This window comes from Lactuca virosa, chromosome 4, assembly GCF_052849685.1.
Source record: "Lactuca virosa cultivar CGN04683 chromosome 4, Lactuca_virosa_CGN04683_v6, whole genome shotgun sequence".
NCBI lineage: Eukaryota > Viridiplantae > Streptophyta > Magnoliopsida > Asterales > Asteraceae > Lactuca > Lactuca virosa.
Genome location: NC_136429.1, coordinates 79,472,871 through 79,490,021, shown reverse-complemented (window position 1 = coordinate 79,490,021; position 17,151 = coordinate 79,472,871). Strand labels below are relative to the sequence as shown.

Genomic DNA, 17,151 nt, shown 5'->3' with positions numbered 1-17,151 from the left:
TCATTAACGCCGGTTTCAAGATTTTAAACCCTTATATGATGTCGGGTTTACAGTTAAATCTTTCTAAGTCAAATTTGGCGGCGGTCGGTGTTGAGAGCCAAACTTGTGAGGCTTTATCGAATTTGACAGGTTGTAGTTCGGTTTCATTGCCTTTTGTTTACTTAGGGTTACCTATTGGTGAGAATATGAATGGAGTTGCTGGTTGGAGGGTAATTGTGGATCGGTTCATGAAAATGTTGTCCAGATGGAAGCTTCGAATGCTTTCAATTGGTGGGCGGTTAACGTTATTAAAGTCTGTGTTGTGTTGGGCAGTTTGGGTATATATTACATGTCTTTATTTAAAATGCCAGGCCAGATTGTCAAAATGTTGGAACAAATTAGAGCTAAATTTTTCTGGGGGGCTGATTCCAATGAGAAGAAGATAAGTTGGGTGAAATGGGACTTAATTCTGAATTCAAAGGATAATGGTGGTTTGGGAGTGGGATCTTTAGCATCCCTTAACAATGCTCTTTTGTATAGATGGAGATGGAGATTTTGCACCAATCCTGCCACTTTATGGGTTAGAGTTATAAAAACTTGTCATGGTAGTCAATTTCAGACTTTTGGAGTTGATGGTCGGGTGCGTGGCATGGGAGTTTGGAGGAACATTACAGATGCTATTTTCAAACTTCATCGTATTGGTAATTTTAGTGATTCTTGTATGAGAAGACAACTTGGTAATGGTATGGATATTCGGTTCTGGTGGGATAAATGGAGGGATGGTTTAAGTCTTAAAATCAAATATGATAGACTTTATGCGCTCTCGTTGGCTAAAGAAGGGGTGGTGAGCGACTACTGGAATGGTGAAGACTAGGTCTTGCAATGGCGCAGGGAGTTTAGGGGAGGAATTGAGGCGGAACAACTACAAATGTTGCTGGAGGAGTTACAGGATGTTAAATGTTCGAATAACAAGGATGCTTGGAGATGGGAGTTAGGTAACTTGGATTATTTTACTGTTGGCTCTCTTCGTAATCATTTAGATGATGTTTTGCTTCCCATGGGTAATGTGTTGTATAGATGGAATAGGTTTGTGCCAATTAAAGTGAATGTTTTGGTTTGCAGGATTGCTTTGGATAGGTTACCTACTTGGGTTAATTTGGAGATTAGAGGGGTTGATATTCCCTCTACTAGATGTCCTATGTGTGATAAGGACTTTGGAGTATTCAAATCATGTGTTTTTTAAATGTGAGTTAGCGAAACAATTATGGAGTCGAATTGCAGGATGGGCGGATTTACATATGCCTTTGTTTGGTTCGCTACAAGAGGTTTATGATTGGTTGGATGATTTATCGATGCAAGGGATGCAGAAAGAGAAGACTCTTGCAATTGTTATGACTATGTTATGAGTCTTATGGGGTTATAGAAATGCGATGGTCTTTCGCACTAAAAAATATCGAAAAGATACTCTTGTTGATACCGTTAAATTGTATCCCTTTAATTGGTATTGTGTTAGGAACCGTAAAATTTCTAGGGATTCGAATATTTGGCTTCAATTCCCTATGAACTTGTAATTGGTTTTTGCTAGCTCCGTGCTAGCCTTTTGTTTGTTTTTTTTCTAATAAATGTCGTTTTAATAAAAAAGACAAGTTTCACAAGCTTTAGAGTAAAGAGAAATGGCCTTTTAGCACCTCTTTCCAAGAGATAGGAGTATCGCTCACTCTCTGCTCAATAAGAAAGTGGAAACACATATTGCTTAAATTAGAAAAGCGTCAATCATTAGTGATGCTCTCCTGAGAACATGAAATATTGTTTTTGTAAAACAAGCATGAATCAATCGTGATATTCTACGAGGAGAATCACACGCTTACCGGAAAACCATGAGAGTCTTCTTAACCATGGTCGACTAGTTTTCGTTTTGTCTCCATCAATCTAGTGCAATCTTATGTCGGGATGGAATCGCAATTCCATTGTCACAAGAAGATATGCCATGTTATTTAGATGGAAAGAAGAGAGTGGAATAATTAGGTGTGCATACCGAATATGGGCATCTCAACTGTGAGCAGGGGGTCATGCCGGCCCTAGGAGGCTGGTATATGGAGTTACCAATCGGTTAGAAAATGATCCCTTCATATGTCAGAATGACCACTCCAAGTTCCATTTTCCTTCTACGCCATTTTTGACGGCCATTGCGGCTCCGTAACAACATCATAATTGAAAAATCACGCCATGAAATTATTCTTTCAATATTATGAGCCCCCACAATCATTATACATAATTTAATCATTTTTACAGGATGTAAACCCTTCCCATTGCAAAGCCTTTCTACTAGCTGACCAAACCCTCACTAACTAAAGTAGCATCATCAATTACTATGGGACAACCACATTAACTGTTTTAATCTTCGTACATCAATTGTAAATCGTTAACGCCGGTTTTCGAGATTTTAAACCCTTAGAAGACAACTTTCACAAGCTTTTGAGTAAAGAGAAATGGTCTTTTATCACCTCTTTCCAAGAGATAAGAGTATCGCTCACTCTCTGCTCAATAAGACAGTGGAAACACATATTGATTTAATTATAAAAGCATCAATCATTAGTGATGCTCCCGAGAATCTCTTGCCAGAACAAAAATAGAAAACATGAAATACTGTTTTTGTAAAACAAGCATGAATCAATTCTGATATTCTACTAGGAGAATCACACGCTTAGCGGAAAACCATGACTGGGAGTCTTCTTAAGCATGGTCGACTGGCTTTCGTTTTGTCTCCATCAATCTACTGCAGTCTTGTGTCGGAATGGAATCGCAATTCCATTGTCACAAGAAGATATGCCACGTTATTTAGATGAGAAGAAGAGAGTGGAAGAATTAGGTGTGTATACTGAAGAGGGGCATCTCAACTGTGAGCTGGCGGTCATGCGGGCCCTAGGAGGCTGGGCATATGGAGTTACCAATCGGTTAGAAAATCATCCCTTCTTAGAAAAAAAGAAGTGAGACAAATGGTGTTCCGCGAAGATGATGAGTTTATGATTATCAGATGTGCTGGGATTTGGCATGTGGTATCAAATCAAGAAGCTGTCGGTGTTGCGAATACCTGTGGGTGATTATTTTACTGCTATTGTGGTTTTGTTTTGATAATAATCAGGTCGAGTCTGTTACGGGTTGGTGTCGCCCGTGATTATGGTGCGGGGTGTTGTCTGATTGCATAAAGGGAATTAGAATGTGTAAATACATAATTTTTTTATTATTGTGTTCGTGGTAAAGTCTATTTGTAGGGCTGCTTCATATGAGTTGGAAAAAGTAGTCAAAAATTTTGTTGTGGAATTGATTCTACCATGAAAGATTATAGCACTGAATGGTTTTTTGTGTCTCTGTGTGTCATATCGGTTGTTGTTTGAATCCATATACATCTAAAGGTACGTTAATATCTGTATAACATAGTATATCTATATATAGGTTTGAATGGATTGGTGCTGATAAGTTTGGTGTGAACCTCTAGTCATTAGTATATATAGTTACATCAATAACTTTACAGATTACAATATCCACAAGAAACAGAAACAGAAATAGTATTTGATGTTTTAAAAGGAGAGCTAGATTAACATCACTCTGTCCAAGTAATATCCAAATCTCCCCAGTTATGCTCGGATACCCCTAACGCCTTCCACACTGCTTTGGAAGCGTCAACAATATTATTAGGGCAATTTTGTCCATTATGGTGCACGTTGTGTCTAATTTTGTCTCATTGTTGATTTATAAAGTATATCTAAAATCACAGCCACTATTCTTTTATTTGGAGAAAATATTTTCCATTGATTCTGTAAAAATAATAGTTTCAAACTTTTACCAATCTAGCCGCATATTTCTCTTGTATATTACACATGCAGGTAAAATCAAGTTAATATAACTGATACTCCATATTTCTTAATTAGTACCTAACATTATTCATCATTCCACATATAATTAATCATGAACTTATCATATGACGTTTTAACCCCTTGGTTCTTGCATCAAAGTAAATGTACTGTATATCAAGCTGTACATATACATTTGGTACAAATATAGAACAATTGACATTAAGAGTCCTTTGACTAGTATTCCGCAATTAACGTTCCCCGTACCTAGGCTTTGATGCGGGTTGACACGTGCCGTTGAGATGGTGCGGTTTACTATTCAATTTTCAATATTTTAAAATTTGATTCCAACTTCTTAGTTATCTTGTAATTATATTTCTATCTCTATCATGTATGTTTGTGCTAGCAATTTTATAGATTCGAGTGTCTTTAAATTTCACAGTCCGACGCTAACTTTTTACATCAGAATAGTGTAAAAAATTGTCATAATACTATTTCACCTTACTGTACACCATTTTTTTGCGCTAAATATATATCCCACAGTAAGTTCCCTTTTTTAGATTTATATAGATTGTCAAAAATATCCTTTGATTATTAGCTTTCAATATATCTATTTACATTTTTTGTGTGATATAAGCTTAATAAAATATATTATTACAAAAATATAACCAACTACATTATTAATTCGAATTATTTTAATCTTTTAAAACAACGACATTTGCTAAATAAAATAATTATATTCAAAACATAAAAATAAGTTGGGGATGAGTGCGACACAAATAAATTATATTAATTTGTTTTTATAACGAAATTTGATATATGGAAGAATTGTGTCGGGGTGAAGAACAAATTGGTTGCCAACGAATTGTTGTGGATGCCATAGTGGAGTAGGGTTGATGGTGAATCTCAAAATAAAATAAAAAATAATAAGAATTAGACAAATTCAAAATAATATGATAAGGGTAATATACTCTTTTAATGTCGTGTAGGAACGTTAGTGGTATAATAGAATATGAAAAAGATAGTCTAGGTGCAAAAGAAAAAAAAACATAAAAGTTATGAACACATTACATAAGTAGAAATATTGACCAAACCAATTAATATAATCTACTAAAATTTGAATACATGTTTATTTTGCATGGTTATTTTATACACACGTATGAGGCCGTTAACTATATATGCACGATACATTGAAAACCGTTAACTTATATATACGTACTTGCGCTTATCTACACTCCCACAACAAATTTTAACTTCATTAAATTTTGTTTAATATGATACAAACCCCTAATTTCAATCAAAACAATTCTGACTCGATAGACATGTTTTTTTTTCAATATCAATATCCCACTATCATGTCTGAAATTTAGGAATACCTTTCAAGACTTTATGTTCCGGAGTGATTCTCGATTTATTCAAATTTCGTTGAACTGATTATGTTCAAATTTCATTATCAATTCCCAACCATCCATGTGTGTAAGTTTTTAATACCCTACAACACGTCAAGTTCCGTTATTATGTTTGATTAATTCATAAGAATAAACTATATTTGATTGAATATGGACGTGACTTTTCTCTATTTGGATGAGTATTTCATTAGTTTTTACTGGATTTAAGTTGTAGGCTGGTGTTTGAGGGTAAAGAACACTTTCATGTTATTTTCTATAAAACGAAGTGAACTTAAGAGTAATTCATTAAAAATAGGCAAACAAGTTTTCTATTTTAAATGTGATTGGAAGTTTATATAATTTGTAACAACGTAAATTTCCAAAACAATTTTTCATTTTTAAATCATAGTTTCAATCACACGATAATCACAAAACATAATGTATCCACTGTGTAATAATAAAACATGTCCCGGAATCTCAATAACATAAACTCTATAAGTGTGTACGGATCATGCCGGCGCCTTCCCGCGATCATCACTAGTTACTGAAACACATAATATAACAACTGTAAGCATAAAAGTTTAGTGAGTTCCCCAAGATACCACATACAACACATACTCCTTTCCAGGTCATAACTCTGTAGGATCTTCCGATCTATGTGTCTCAGGGGACTTCCGTCCCGAATCCCGATAGACCTTCCGGTCCATAACCACTTGACCTTCCGGTCCATATCATCTTGACCTTCCGGTCCATATCATCTTGACCTTCCGGTCCTTATCGTACATAACATACATAACACATACATATCACATAACAACATACAGCTCATACATCTCATAGCATATAAGACCTTCCGGTCACACATAGGTACCCTTCCAGGTACAGTATAGTGAGAAGACTCACCTCAATGAAGTCGGATAAACTTTCGTGCTCAACGTCCCGACTTAGCCTCCTCCTATTATTCAAATAACATCCCCGATCAATATTCTCTCGTGATCTCATCTCTACAGATTGGGTAGAAGGCCATTGTACCCTTCCCTGAACTCTCTTGAATCAGTCTTGACCAGAACCCTAAGGTCAACGAAAGTCAACGTTCAAACTTTGACCCGACTCGTCGAGTGCACAAGGGCGACTCGGCGAGTCCATGCGGGTCCTCTGAATCCTTTCAGCCTCTCTTGGCTCGTCGAGTCGTCCTTCCACTCGACGGGTTACACCTGTCACGAATCGCAGGGCAACCCCGACTCGACTCGTCGAGTCCACTTATGGACTCGGCGAGTTGCTCCCATAACAACTCTCAAATGACCTTCTGAGGTCAGATCTGCTTCTCGAAACTATAGATCTGGCCTTCAAGTGCTCAAAGGTCACGTAAAGGTGCAAACTTTATGTGCATGCAACCCACATCAAGTCATAAATGGAGAAATAACTCTAAAAATGGCAACCTAGTCTCCAATCCTCCATGAACAAGCATAAAGCAGAATGGGAAAGGTTCTTTGGACCTCTATGGGTCCAGATCTGAGGTCTAACCCAGCAAGGGACCATAACCTCAACCTTTCAAGCCTAAAAAGGTTTATAGAAAACCCTAAATCATAGATCTTAACCCAAAACAAAAGGGAAGTTCGATTTGATACCTCAATAGTGTAGATCTGAACTTAAAAACCCTGGATCCACATCTCCCTTGACCTCCTCTTGTTGGAAACTACTTCTCTTTTGCTAAAACACACAAGAAATGGTGAATTAGCCTTCCTCTTGCACCACAAACGTTCTCTTTCTCTCTCTAGGGTTTCTCAGGGGTGAAGTGGCCGCAATGGAGGCTATAAAGGCCTTTAAATAGGGCACAGGCCCCGAGAATTAGGGTTTCACTTAACAGCACGGACTCGCCGAGTCCACGCATCGACTCGTCGAGTCCTTCATTAAATCAGACCAGAAATGCGCGATCCCACTCGGCGAGTCTGAGCGCCTACTCGCCGAGTCCCTCTCTAAAATTCAATATAAATACTTAAAATAAGATACCTGGGAATCCGGATGTTACAATTCTCCCCTATTAGAATCAGACTTCGCCCTCGAAGTCCTGCTCGGCAAACAACTCTGGATGCTGCTCCCGCATCTCCAACTCCGGCTCCCAGGTCAGCTCGGACCCTTTCCGATGTTGCCACTAGACCTGCACCAGGGACACTTCCTTGTTCCTCAGAACCTTGATCTTCCGATCCCGGATCGCGATTGGTCTCTCAGCATAATTCAGGCTCGCATCCACCTGAATATCCTCCAGGGGTACCACCGCCGATTCGTCGGCTATACACTTCCTCAACTGAGACACGTGAAAGGTATCATGAATCTGTCTCAGCTCCTCAGGTAGCTCCAACCGAAAAGCTACCCTGCCCACCCTCGCGGTCACCCTAAATGGCCCGATATACCGGGGCCCCAGCTTGCCCCTCTTCCTGAATCGGATCACTCCTTTCCAAGGACACACTTTCAGGAGTACGAAGTCTCCCACTTGGAACTCAAGCTCGGATCGTCGCCTATCCGCATAACTCTTCTGACGACTCTGAGCCGTCAATAACCTCTGTCTAACCTGCTGTATCTGCTCTGTCGTCTGAAGCACTATCTCAGTGCTACCCATCACACGCTGTCCTACCTTTCCCCAACAAATGGGAGTCCGACACCTCCTACCATGCAACAACTTGAAGGGAGGCATACCAATACTCGAATGGTGGCTGTTGTTGTAGGAAAACTCAGCCAACGGCAAGTACGTGTCCCAACTTCCTCCGAAGTCCAACACACATGCTCGAAGCATGTCCTCGAGTGTCTGAATCGTCCGCTCACTCTGTCCGTCCGTCTGGGGGTGGTAGGCGGTACTGAAGTGCAACCTCGTACCCAACTCCTCGTGGAACTTCTTCCAGAACCAGGAAGTGAAACGTACATCTCGATCTGACACAATCAAGATCGGTACTCCATGACGCGATACCACCTCCCTCACATACAACTCTGCCAACCTCTCAGCAGAAGAGCTCTCACTGATAGCAAGAAAATGCGCGCTCTTCGTCAGCCGGTCGACGATCACCCAAATTGCATCGACACCCCTCGCGGTCCTCGGCAATTTGGTGATGAAATCCATGGAAATCTGTTCCCACTTCCACTGGGGAACCTCAAGCAGCTGCAACTTGCCATGCGGACGCTGGTGCTCGGCCTTAACCTTGTGACAGGTCAAGCACCTCTCGACAAACCACGCGACATCACTTTTCATAAAGGGCCACCAATACTCTTTCTTCAGGACCAAATACATCTTAGTGGCCCCGGGATGGATCGAGAACCTCGATCTGTGCGCCTACTCCATCAGAATGGTACGTGCCCCGCCTGCATACGGCACCCAAATCCGACCTTGAAAGGTCATCAGCCCTCGACTACCGGTAACGAACTCGGACAGCTGCCCGATCACCCGCTCCCTCTTGCGGTTCTCCGGTATCACGGCCTCTGCCTGGGCCTCCCGAATGGTGTCCAACACCGGAGTCATCACTGTCAGTCGCATGCAATTGTCTCGAATCGGGACACTCTCCGCCCTACGGCTCAGGGCGTCAGCTACGACATTAGCTTTGCCCGGGTGGTACAGGATCTCACAATTGTAATCCTTTACCACGTCCAACCATCTCCTCTGGCGCATATTCAGATTGGGCTGATCCATCAAATACTTCAACCTCTTGTGGCCCGTGTATATGGTACACCGAACCTCATATAAATAATGACGCCATATCTTGAGGGCAAACACCACTGCCCCCAACTCCAGATCGTGGGTGGGATACCTCGTCTCATGAGGCTTCAGCTGCCTCGATGCATACGCTATCACATGCCCTCTCTGCATAAGCACCGCATCCAACCCTGATATCGATGCGTCATAATACACCACAAAATCCTCCATCCCTTCCGGGAGGGCTAACACAGGGGCTTCGCATAACTTCTGGCGAAATGTCTCAAACGAGGCCTACTGCTTCGGACCCCATGAAAAAGCAACACCCTTCCGGGTCAACCTGGTGAGAGGCACGACGATCTTGGAGAAATCTCTGATAAATCTTCGATAGTAACCGGCCAATCCTAGGAAACTCCTGATCTCGGTGGGAGATCTCGGCACCTCCCAACTCATCACTGCCTCAATCTTGGCCGGATCGACCAAAATCCCATCCTGGTTGACGAGATGCCCCAAGAACTGGACCTCCCGTAACCAGAACTCGCACTTGGAGAATTTGTCATAAAGCCTCTCCGTCCTCAATACCCCGAGGATCTCTCTCAGATGCTCCTCGTGTTGCTCTCTAGATCTCGAATACACCAGTATATCGTCGATGAACACGATCACCGAACGATCCAACATCGGTCTACACACCCTGTTCATGAGATCCATGAACGCTGCTGGTGCATTGGTGAGCCCGAAAGGCATCACCACCAACTCGTAATGCCCATAACGAGTCCTGAACGCCGTCTTCTGGATATTCTCATCGCGCACTCTCATCTGATGATATCCAGACCTCAGATCAATCTTGGAGAACCAAGACGCTCCCTGCAACTGATCGAACAAATCGTCGATCCTCGGTAATGGGTAACGGTTCTTAACCGTCAACTTGTTCAACTCCCGGTAATCAATACACATACGGTGTGAACCATTCTTTTTTCTTGATAAAAAGGATCGGTGCTCCCCAAGGGGAACTACTCGGTCTAATAAACCCCTTCCCCAACAGCTCTTGAAGCTGCGAGGATAACTCCTGCATCTCTGGCGGCGCAAGGCGATAAGGCGCCTTGACGATAGGCGCTGCCCCCGGAACCAAATCGATGCGGAACTCTACCTGCCTCTCGGGAGGCACACCCGGCAACTCCTCGGGAAAAACATCCGGGAACTCACGCACTATCGGAACATCATCCATCGAACTTGGCCTCCCAGCGGCCTCTCGTGCGTCCATCACATAGGCTACAAACCCGCTGCAACCCTGCTGTAAACTCTGTCTCGCTCTGGCAGCCAAACAAATCGTCGACGCACATCGGGTACCCTCGCTGTACACTGTAAGTACTCCCCCACTAGGGTCTCGTATCGTCACCAACTGTCGCTCGCAGTCTATAACAGCCCCAAATCGGCTCAACCAATCCATGCCCACTATGACACGAACGTCCCCCATCGCTATCAGGACTAGATCTATCGGCAACTCAACACCGAAGATCTCGAGTACACATCCTCGTATCACATCCGTAGCATACACCGCTCACTCGTCAGCTATGGAAACTCGCAGAGGTCGACTCAACGCCTCTCGTCTGCTACTGATGTGTCGACTAAACGCTATTGACACAAATGATCGACTCGCACCCAAGTCAAATAACACTAAGGCAGGTACAGAACTCACAAGAAAAGTACCTACGCATATCATCATATAAGCACAATATCTCAACTCAGCATAAATAAATAAGAATACATACCAGCCACCACATGGGGCGCTGCGCGGACCTCCTCCGCTGTCAACTGGAAAGCTCTCCCGCGAGCCTTCGGTGCCTCGGCCTTCGCTGGCCGAACCTCGGTAACCCTAGCAGCAGGGGCATACCCCTGTGCTGATCCCTGATGTAACTGCGGGCACTCGGCCTTCCGATGGCCAGTCTGGTTGCAATGAAAGCAAACCATAAATCCCTTGGGGCAATCCTTGGTGATTTGCCCCTCCTTGCCACATTTGTAGCAAGCACCTGATCGACAGACCCCATCATGTTCCTTGCCGCACTTCCCACAAGTGCGGCCCTTCTGGCCTCCAGATCTCGTATCAGCGGACTTTGCTCGCTTGGCTGCCGGCTGAGACTGTGCCGGCCGCCGATCCATCCTCTGAGACTCGGCCTCCTCCCTGGCCTGAGTCTCTAACTCAATCTCCCTCTTCCGGGCATTTGCCTGGAGCTCAGCAAATGTCTGGTAAATCGAGTTCAACACGAACTCCCAAATATCCCTCCTCAAAACGCCCAAATACCGGCTCATGCGTGCCTGCTCAGTAGACACCTGCTCAGGGCAGAACATCGCCCTCTCATGAAACTTCCTGGTAACCACAGTAACCGAATCAGTACCCTCCTTAAGGATCAAGAACTCCTGAACCAACCGTTCCCTCTCCACTGGGGGAACATACTCGTCTCTGAACATGGTGGTGAACCTCTCCCAGGTCACCGCTGAAATCTCTGCAAGAGTGAAGCTCGCCGTCACGAACTTCCACCAATCCTTCGCTCCCAAGCGAAGCTGGTTCAATGCGAACCGTACCCTCAGGTGCGCCGGACATGAACACGTGTAGAAGCATCCCTCGATATCAGAAATCCATCTCATCGCAGCGATCGGATCCTGCGTCCCGTCAAACTCTTATGGCTTCGTGTTGCTGAACTCTCGAAGCAACAACGAGTCACCTCCCTGAGGTCTGGCAGCAGCTACAGCTGCAGTAGCTGCATCAGCCGCAACCTCAGTCACCGCTGCGTACCGCTCATCAAAAGTCTCAATCAATGTGGTCTTGATAGACCCAAACATCTCTGGAATCTCGGCTCGAATCGTCGCTGCCACCTCATCGTGGATCATCTGACGAAGCTCCTCGTCACTCACGCCACTCGGCTCAGGTCTGTGACGTGTCCCAACCATGATGTCTCTGAAATACAACATAAAAATATCAGAGACTCGCTCGAGCATACTTGCACTCGATAACTCAACCCTACTTGTTCCTTAGTACCCAAAGGATTCTTACTTAGAGTGCGTACTGCTCCGGTGTCTTCAGTAGTACGGGCCCTATACTACCGTCCACACCGCATCAGTATTCACCCTAAGTCCTCCTCGTTGGATCCCCGATCACAAGTACTCTATATCTCACTGGCATAGGCTACCCTTGGTAGACCCCTCATCAGCTCCTCACTGCTACCTACTCGCTCTCAAGCATCACATAGCAGCAAAATCCTTCCTAGGCTAAGGCATCACAAAATCAGGCCACTCTAGTCCTAATATGAATACCTAGCCAACTCTATCATGCATATCATATCATAACATATCTCATAACACATAATGTAAGGGTATTTTGGGAAATCACCGTTCAGGCGCTGGCTGATCGTACACACTGCTTCCTTCTGCCTTTCTCAAAATCTTTTACTCTCTTAAAAAAATTGTTTATTTTATGAAAAACTTTCTGAATTCCTCAGTTTGAGTTCAGATTCATCCGAAGATGCACCCGAATCCCTCAAACCAAGGCTCTGATACCAACTTGTAACAACGTAAATTTCCAAAACAATTTTTCATTTTTAAATCATACTTTCAATCACACGATAATCACAAAACATAATGTATCCACTGTGTCATAATAAAACATGTCCCGGAATCTCAATAACATAAACTCTATAAGTGTGTACGGATCATGTCGGCGCCTTCCCGCGATCATCACTAGTACCTGAAACACATAATATAACAACTGTAAGCATAAATGCTTAGTGAGTTCCCCAAGATACCACATACAACACATACGCCTTTCTAGGCCATAACTCTGTAGGATCTTCCGATCCATGTGTCTCAGGGGACTTCCGTCCCGAATCCCGGTAGACCTTCCGGTCCTACCCGTATCGACCTTCCGGTCCGTAACCAGTTGACCTTCCGGTCCGTAACCACTTGACCTTCCGGTCCATATCATCTTGACCTTCCGGTCCTTATCGTACATAACATACATAACACATACATATCACATAACAACATACAGCTCATACATCTCATAGCATATAAGACCTTCCGATCACACATAGGTACCCTTCCAGGTACAATATAGTGAGAAGACTCACCTTAATGAAGTAGGATAAACTTTCGTGCTCAACGTCCCGACTTAGCCTCCTCCTATTATTCAAATAACATCCCCGATCAATATTCTCTCGTGATCTCATCTCTACAGATTGGGTAGAAGGCCATTCTACCCTTCCCTGAACTCTCTTGAATCAGTCTTGACCAGAACCCTAAGGTCAACGAAAGTCAACGGTCAAACTTTGACCCGACTCGTCGAGTGCACAAGGGCGACTCGGCGAGTCCATGCGGGTCCTCTGAATCCTTTCAGCCTCTCTTGGCTTGTCGAGTCATCCTTCCACTCGACGGGTTACACCTGTCACGAATCGCGGGGCAACCCCGACTCGACTCGTCGAGTCCACTTATGGACTCGGCGAGTTGCTCCCATAACAACTCTCAAATGACCTTCTGAGGTCAGATATGCTTCTCTAAACTATAGATCTGGCCTTCAAGTGCTCAAAGGTCACGTAAAGGTGCAACCTTTACGTGCATGCAACCCACATCAAGTCATAAATGGAGAAATAACTCTAAAAATGGCAACCTAGTCTCCAATCCTCCATGAACAAGCATAAAGCAGAATGGGAAAGGTTCTTTGGACCTCTATGGGTCCAGATCTGAGGTCTAACCCAGCAAGGGACCATAACCTCAACCTTTCAAGCCTAAAAAGGTTTATAGAAAACCCTAAATCATAGATCTTAACCGAAAACAGAAGGGAAGTTCGATTTGATACCTCAATAGTGTAGATCTGAACTTGAAAACCCTGGATCCACAGCTCCCTTGACCTCCTCTTGTTGGAAACTACTTCTCTTTTGCTAAAACACACAAGAAATGGTGAATTAGCCTTTCTCTTGCACCACAAACGTTCTCTTTCTCTCTCTAGGGTTTCTCAGGGGTGAAGTGGCCGCAATGGAGGCTATAAAGGCCTTTAAATAGGGCACAAGCCCCGAGAATTAGGGTTTCACTTAACAGCGCGGACTCGCCGAGTCCACGCATCGACTCGTCGAGTCCTTCATTAAATCAGACCAGAAATGCGCGATCCTACTCGACGAGTATGAGAGCCTACTCGCCGAGTCGCTCTCTAAAATTCAATATAAATACTTAAAATAAGATACCTGGGAATCCGGATGTTACATAATTAGACGATAGAACAATTAATTTAGGTTATAGAGATCATATGTATCATAGTTAAAAGTTGTATTTAAATCTTTATGGTTTCATGATGGAAGGCTTGTTGTGGAGAGCATTCGATACATTACAGTTGAATGTTAGATAATTTTGTTTAATTGGGCCTCAACATTGCGAAACCATTAGAAATCATGAGATCTCCCTTGGTTAATTATTTTTACAAACACAATTAATTTCTTTGAAATGAGTTTACAAATGCTAGTTTTGTTGTTTCAGTTGCATACCTACTATCTTGTTTAGCCTACTAGACGTGATATAAGCTTAATAAAATATATTATTACAAAAATATAACCAACTACATTATTAATTCGAATTATTTTAATCTTTTAAAATGACATTTGCTAAATAAAATAATTATATTCAAAACATAAAAATAAGTTGGGGATGAGTGCGACACAAATAAAGTATATTAATTTGTTTTTATAACGAAATTTGATATATGGAAGAATTGTGTCGGGGTGAAGAACAAATTCGTTGCCAACGAATTGTTGTGGATGCCATAGTGGAGTAGGGTTGATGGTGAATCTCAAAATAAAATAAAAAATAATAAGAATTAGAAAAATACAAAATAATATGATAAGGGTAACATAAAAGTTATGAACACATTACATATGTAGAAATATTGACCAAACCAATTAATATAATCTACTAAAATTTGAATACATGTTTATTTGGCATGATTATTTTATACACACGCATGAGGCCGTTAACTATATATGCACGATACACTGAAAACCATTAACTTATATATACGTACTTGCGCTTATCTACACTCCCACAACAAATTCTAACTTCATTAAATTTTGATTAATATGATACAAACCCATAATTTCAATCAAAACAATTCTGACTCGATAGACATGTTTTTTTTTTTTCAATATCAATATACTACTATGTTGTCTGAAATTTAGGAATACCTTTCAAGACTTTATGTTCTGGAGTGATTCTCGATTTATTCAAATTTCGTTAAACTGATTATGTTCAAATTTCATTATCAATTCCCAACTATCCATGTGTGTAATTTTTTAGTACCCTACAATACGTCAAGTTCCGTTGTTATGTTTGATTAATTCATAAGAATAAACTATATTTGATTGAATAGGGATGTGGCTTTTCTCTATTTGGATGAGTATTTCTTTAGTTTTTACTGGATTTAAGTTGTAGGCTGGTGTTTGAGGGTAAAGAACACTTTCATGTTATTTTCTATAAAACGAAGTGAACTGAAGAGTAATTCATTAAAAATAGGCAAACAAGTTTTCTATTTTAAATGTGATTGGAAGTTTATATAATTAGACGATAGAACAATTAATTTAGGTTATAGAGATCATATGTATCATAGTTAAAAGTTGTATTTAAATCCTTATGGTTTCATGATGGAAGGCTTGTTGTGGAGAGCATTCGATACATTACAATTGAATGTTAGATAATTTTGTTTAATTGGGCCTCAACATTGCGAAACCATTAGAAATCATGAGATCTCCCTTGGTTAATTATTTTTACAAACACAATTAATTTCTTTGAAATGAGTTTACAAATGCTAGTTTTGTTGTTTCAGTTGCATACCTACTATCTTGTTTAGCCTACTAGACGTGATATAAGCTTAATAAAATATATTATTACAAAAATATAACCAACTACTTTATTAATTCGAATTATTTTAATCTTTTAAAATGACATTTGCTAAATAAAATAATTATATTCAAAACATAAAAATAAGTTGGGGATGAGTGCGACACAAATAAATTATATTAATTTGTTTTTATAACGAAATTTGATATATGGAAGAATTGTGTCGGGGTGAAGAACAAATTCGTTGCCAACGAATTGTTGTGGATGCCATAGTGGAGTAGGGTTGATGGTGAATCTCAAAATAAAATAAAAAATAATAAGAATTAGAAAAATACAAAATAATATGATAAGGGTAACATAAAAGTTATGAACACATTACATAAGTAGAAATATTGACCGAACCAATTAATATAATCTACTAAAATTTGAATACATGTTTATTTGGCATGGTTATTTTATACACACGCATGAGGCCGTTAACTATATATGCACGATACACTGAAAACCGTTAACTTATATATACGTACTTGCGCTTATCTACACTCCCACAACAAATTCTAACTTCATTAAATTTTGATTAATATGATACAAACCCCTACTTTCAATAAAAACAATTCTGACTCGATAGACATGTTTTTTTTTTTCAATATCAATATCCCACTATCCTGTCTGAAATTTAGGAATACCTTTCATGACTTTATGTTCCGGAGTGATTCTCGATTTATTCAAATTTCGTTAAACTGATTATGTTCAAATTTTATTATCAATTCCCAACAATCCATGTGTGTAATTTTTTTAATACCCTACAGTACGTCAAGTTCCGTTATTATGTTTGATTAATTCATAAGAATAAACTATATTTGATTGAATAGGGACGTAGCTTTTCTCTATTTGGATGAGTATTTCATTAGTTTTTATTGGAGTTAAGTTGTAGGCTGGTGTTTGAGGGTAAAGAACACTTTCATGTTATTTTCTATAAACCGAAGTGAACTTAAGAGTAATTCATTAAAAATAGGTAAACAAGTTTTCTATTTTAAATGTGATTGGAAGTTTATATAATTAGACGATAGAAAAATTAATTTAGGTTATAGAGATCATATGTATCATAGTTAAAAGTTGTATTTAAATCTTTATGGTTTCATGATGGAAGGCTTGTTGTGGAGAGCATTTGATACATTACAGTTGAATGTTAGATAATTTTGTTTAATTGGGCCTCAACATTGCGAAACCATTAGAAATCATGGGATCTCCCTTGGTTAATTATTTTTACAAACACAATTAATTTCTTTGAAATGAGTTTACACATGCTAGTTTTGTTGTTTCAGTTGCATACCTACTATCTTGTTTAGCCTACTAGACGTGATATATAGAGTCAATCTTGCTT

At 40.9% G+C, this 17,151-nt stretch overlaps 1 protein-coding gene across 1 annotated transcript; it reads left to right on the top strand.

Annotated features, from left to right (window-relative positions):
- The first annotated feature begins 38 nt into the window (after positions 1–38).
- LOC145104665 (putative mitochondrial protein AtMg00310) lies at positions 39–853 on the top strand. The gene is made up of 2 exons (XM_079041872.1): positions 39–270; positions 351–853. The coding sequence occupies exons 1-2, from the start codon at positions 39–41 to the stop codon at positions 851–853; spliced, it is 735 nt and encodes a 244-aa protein (XP_078897998.1).
- The last annotated feature ends 16,298 nt before the right edge of the window (positions 854–17,151 follow it).

Excerpts from the sequence above, each read along its gene's own strand:
- LOC145104665 (XM_079041872.1), top strand. The coding sequence starts at position 39 with ATGTCGGGTTTACAGTTAAATCTTTCTAAGTCAAATTTGGCGGCGGTC. Across the intron at positions 271-350 it reads GCTTCGAATGCTTTCAATTG|GCCAGATTGTCAAAATGTTG; the intron begins GTGGGCGGTTAA and ends TTAAAATGCCAG.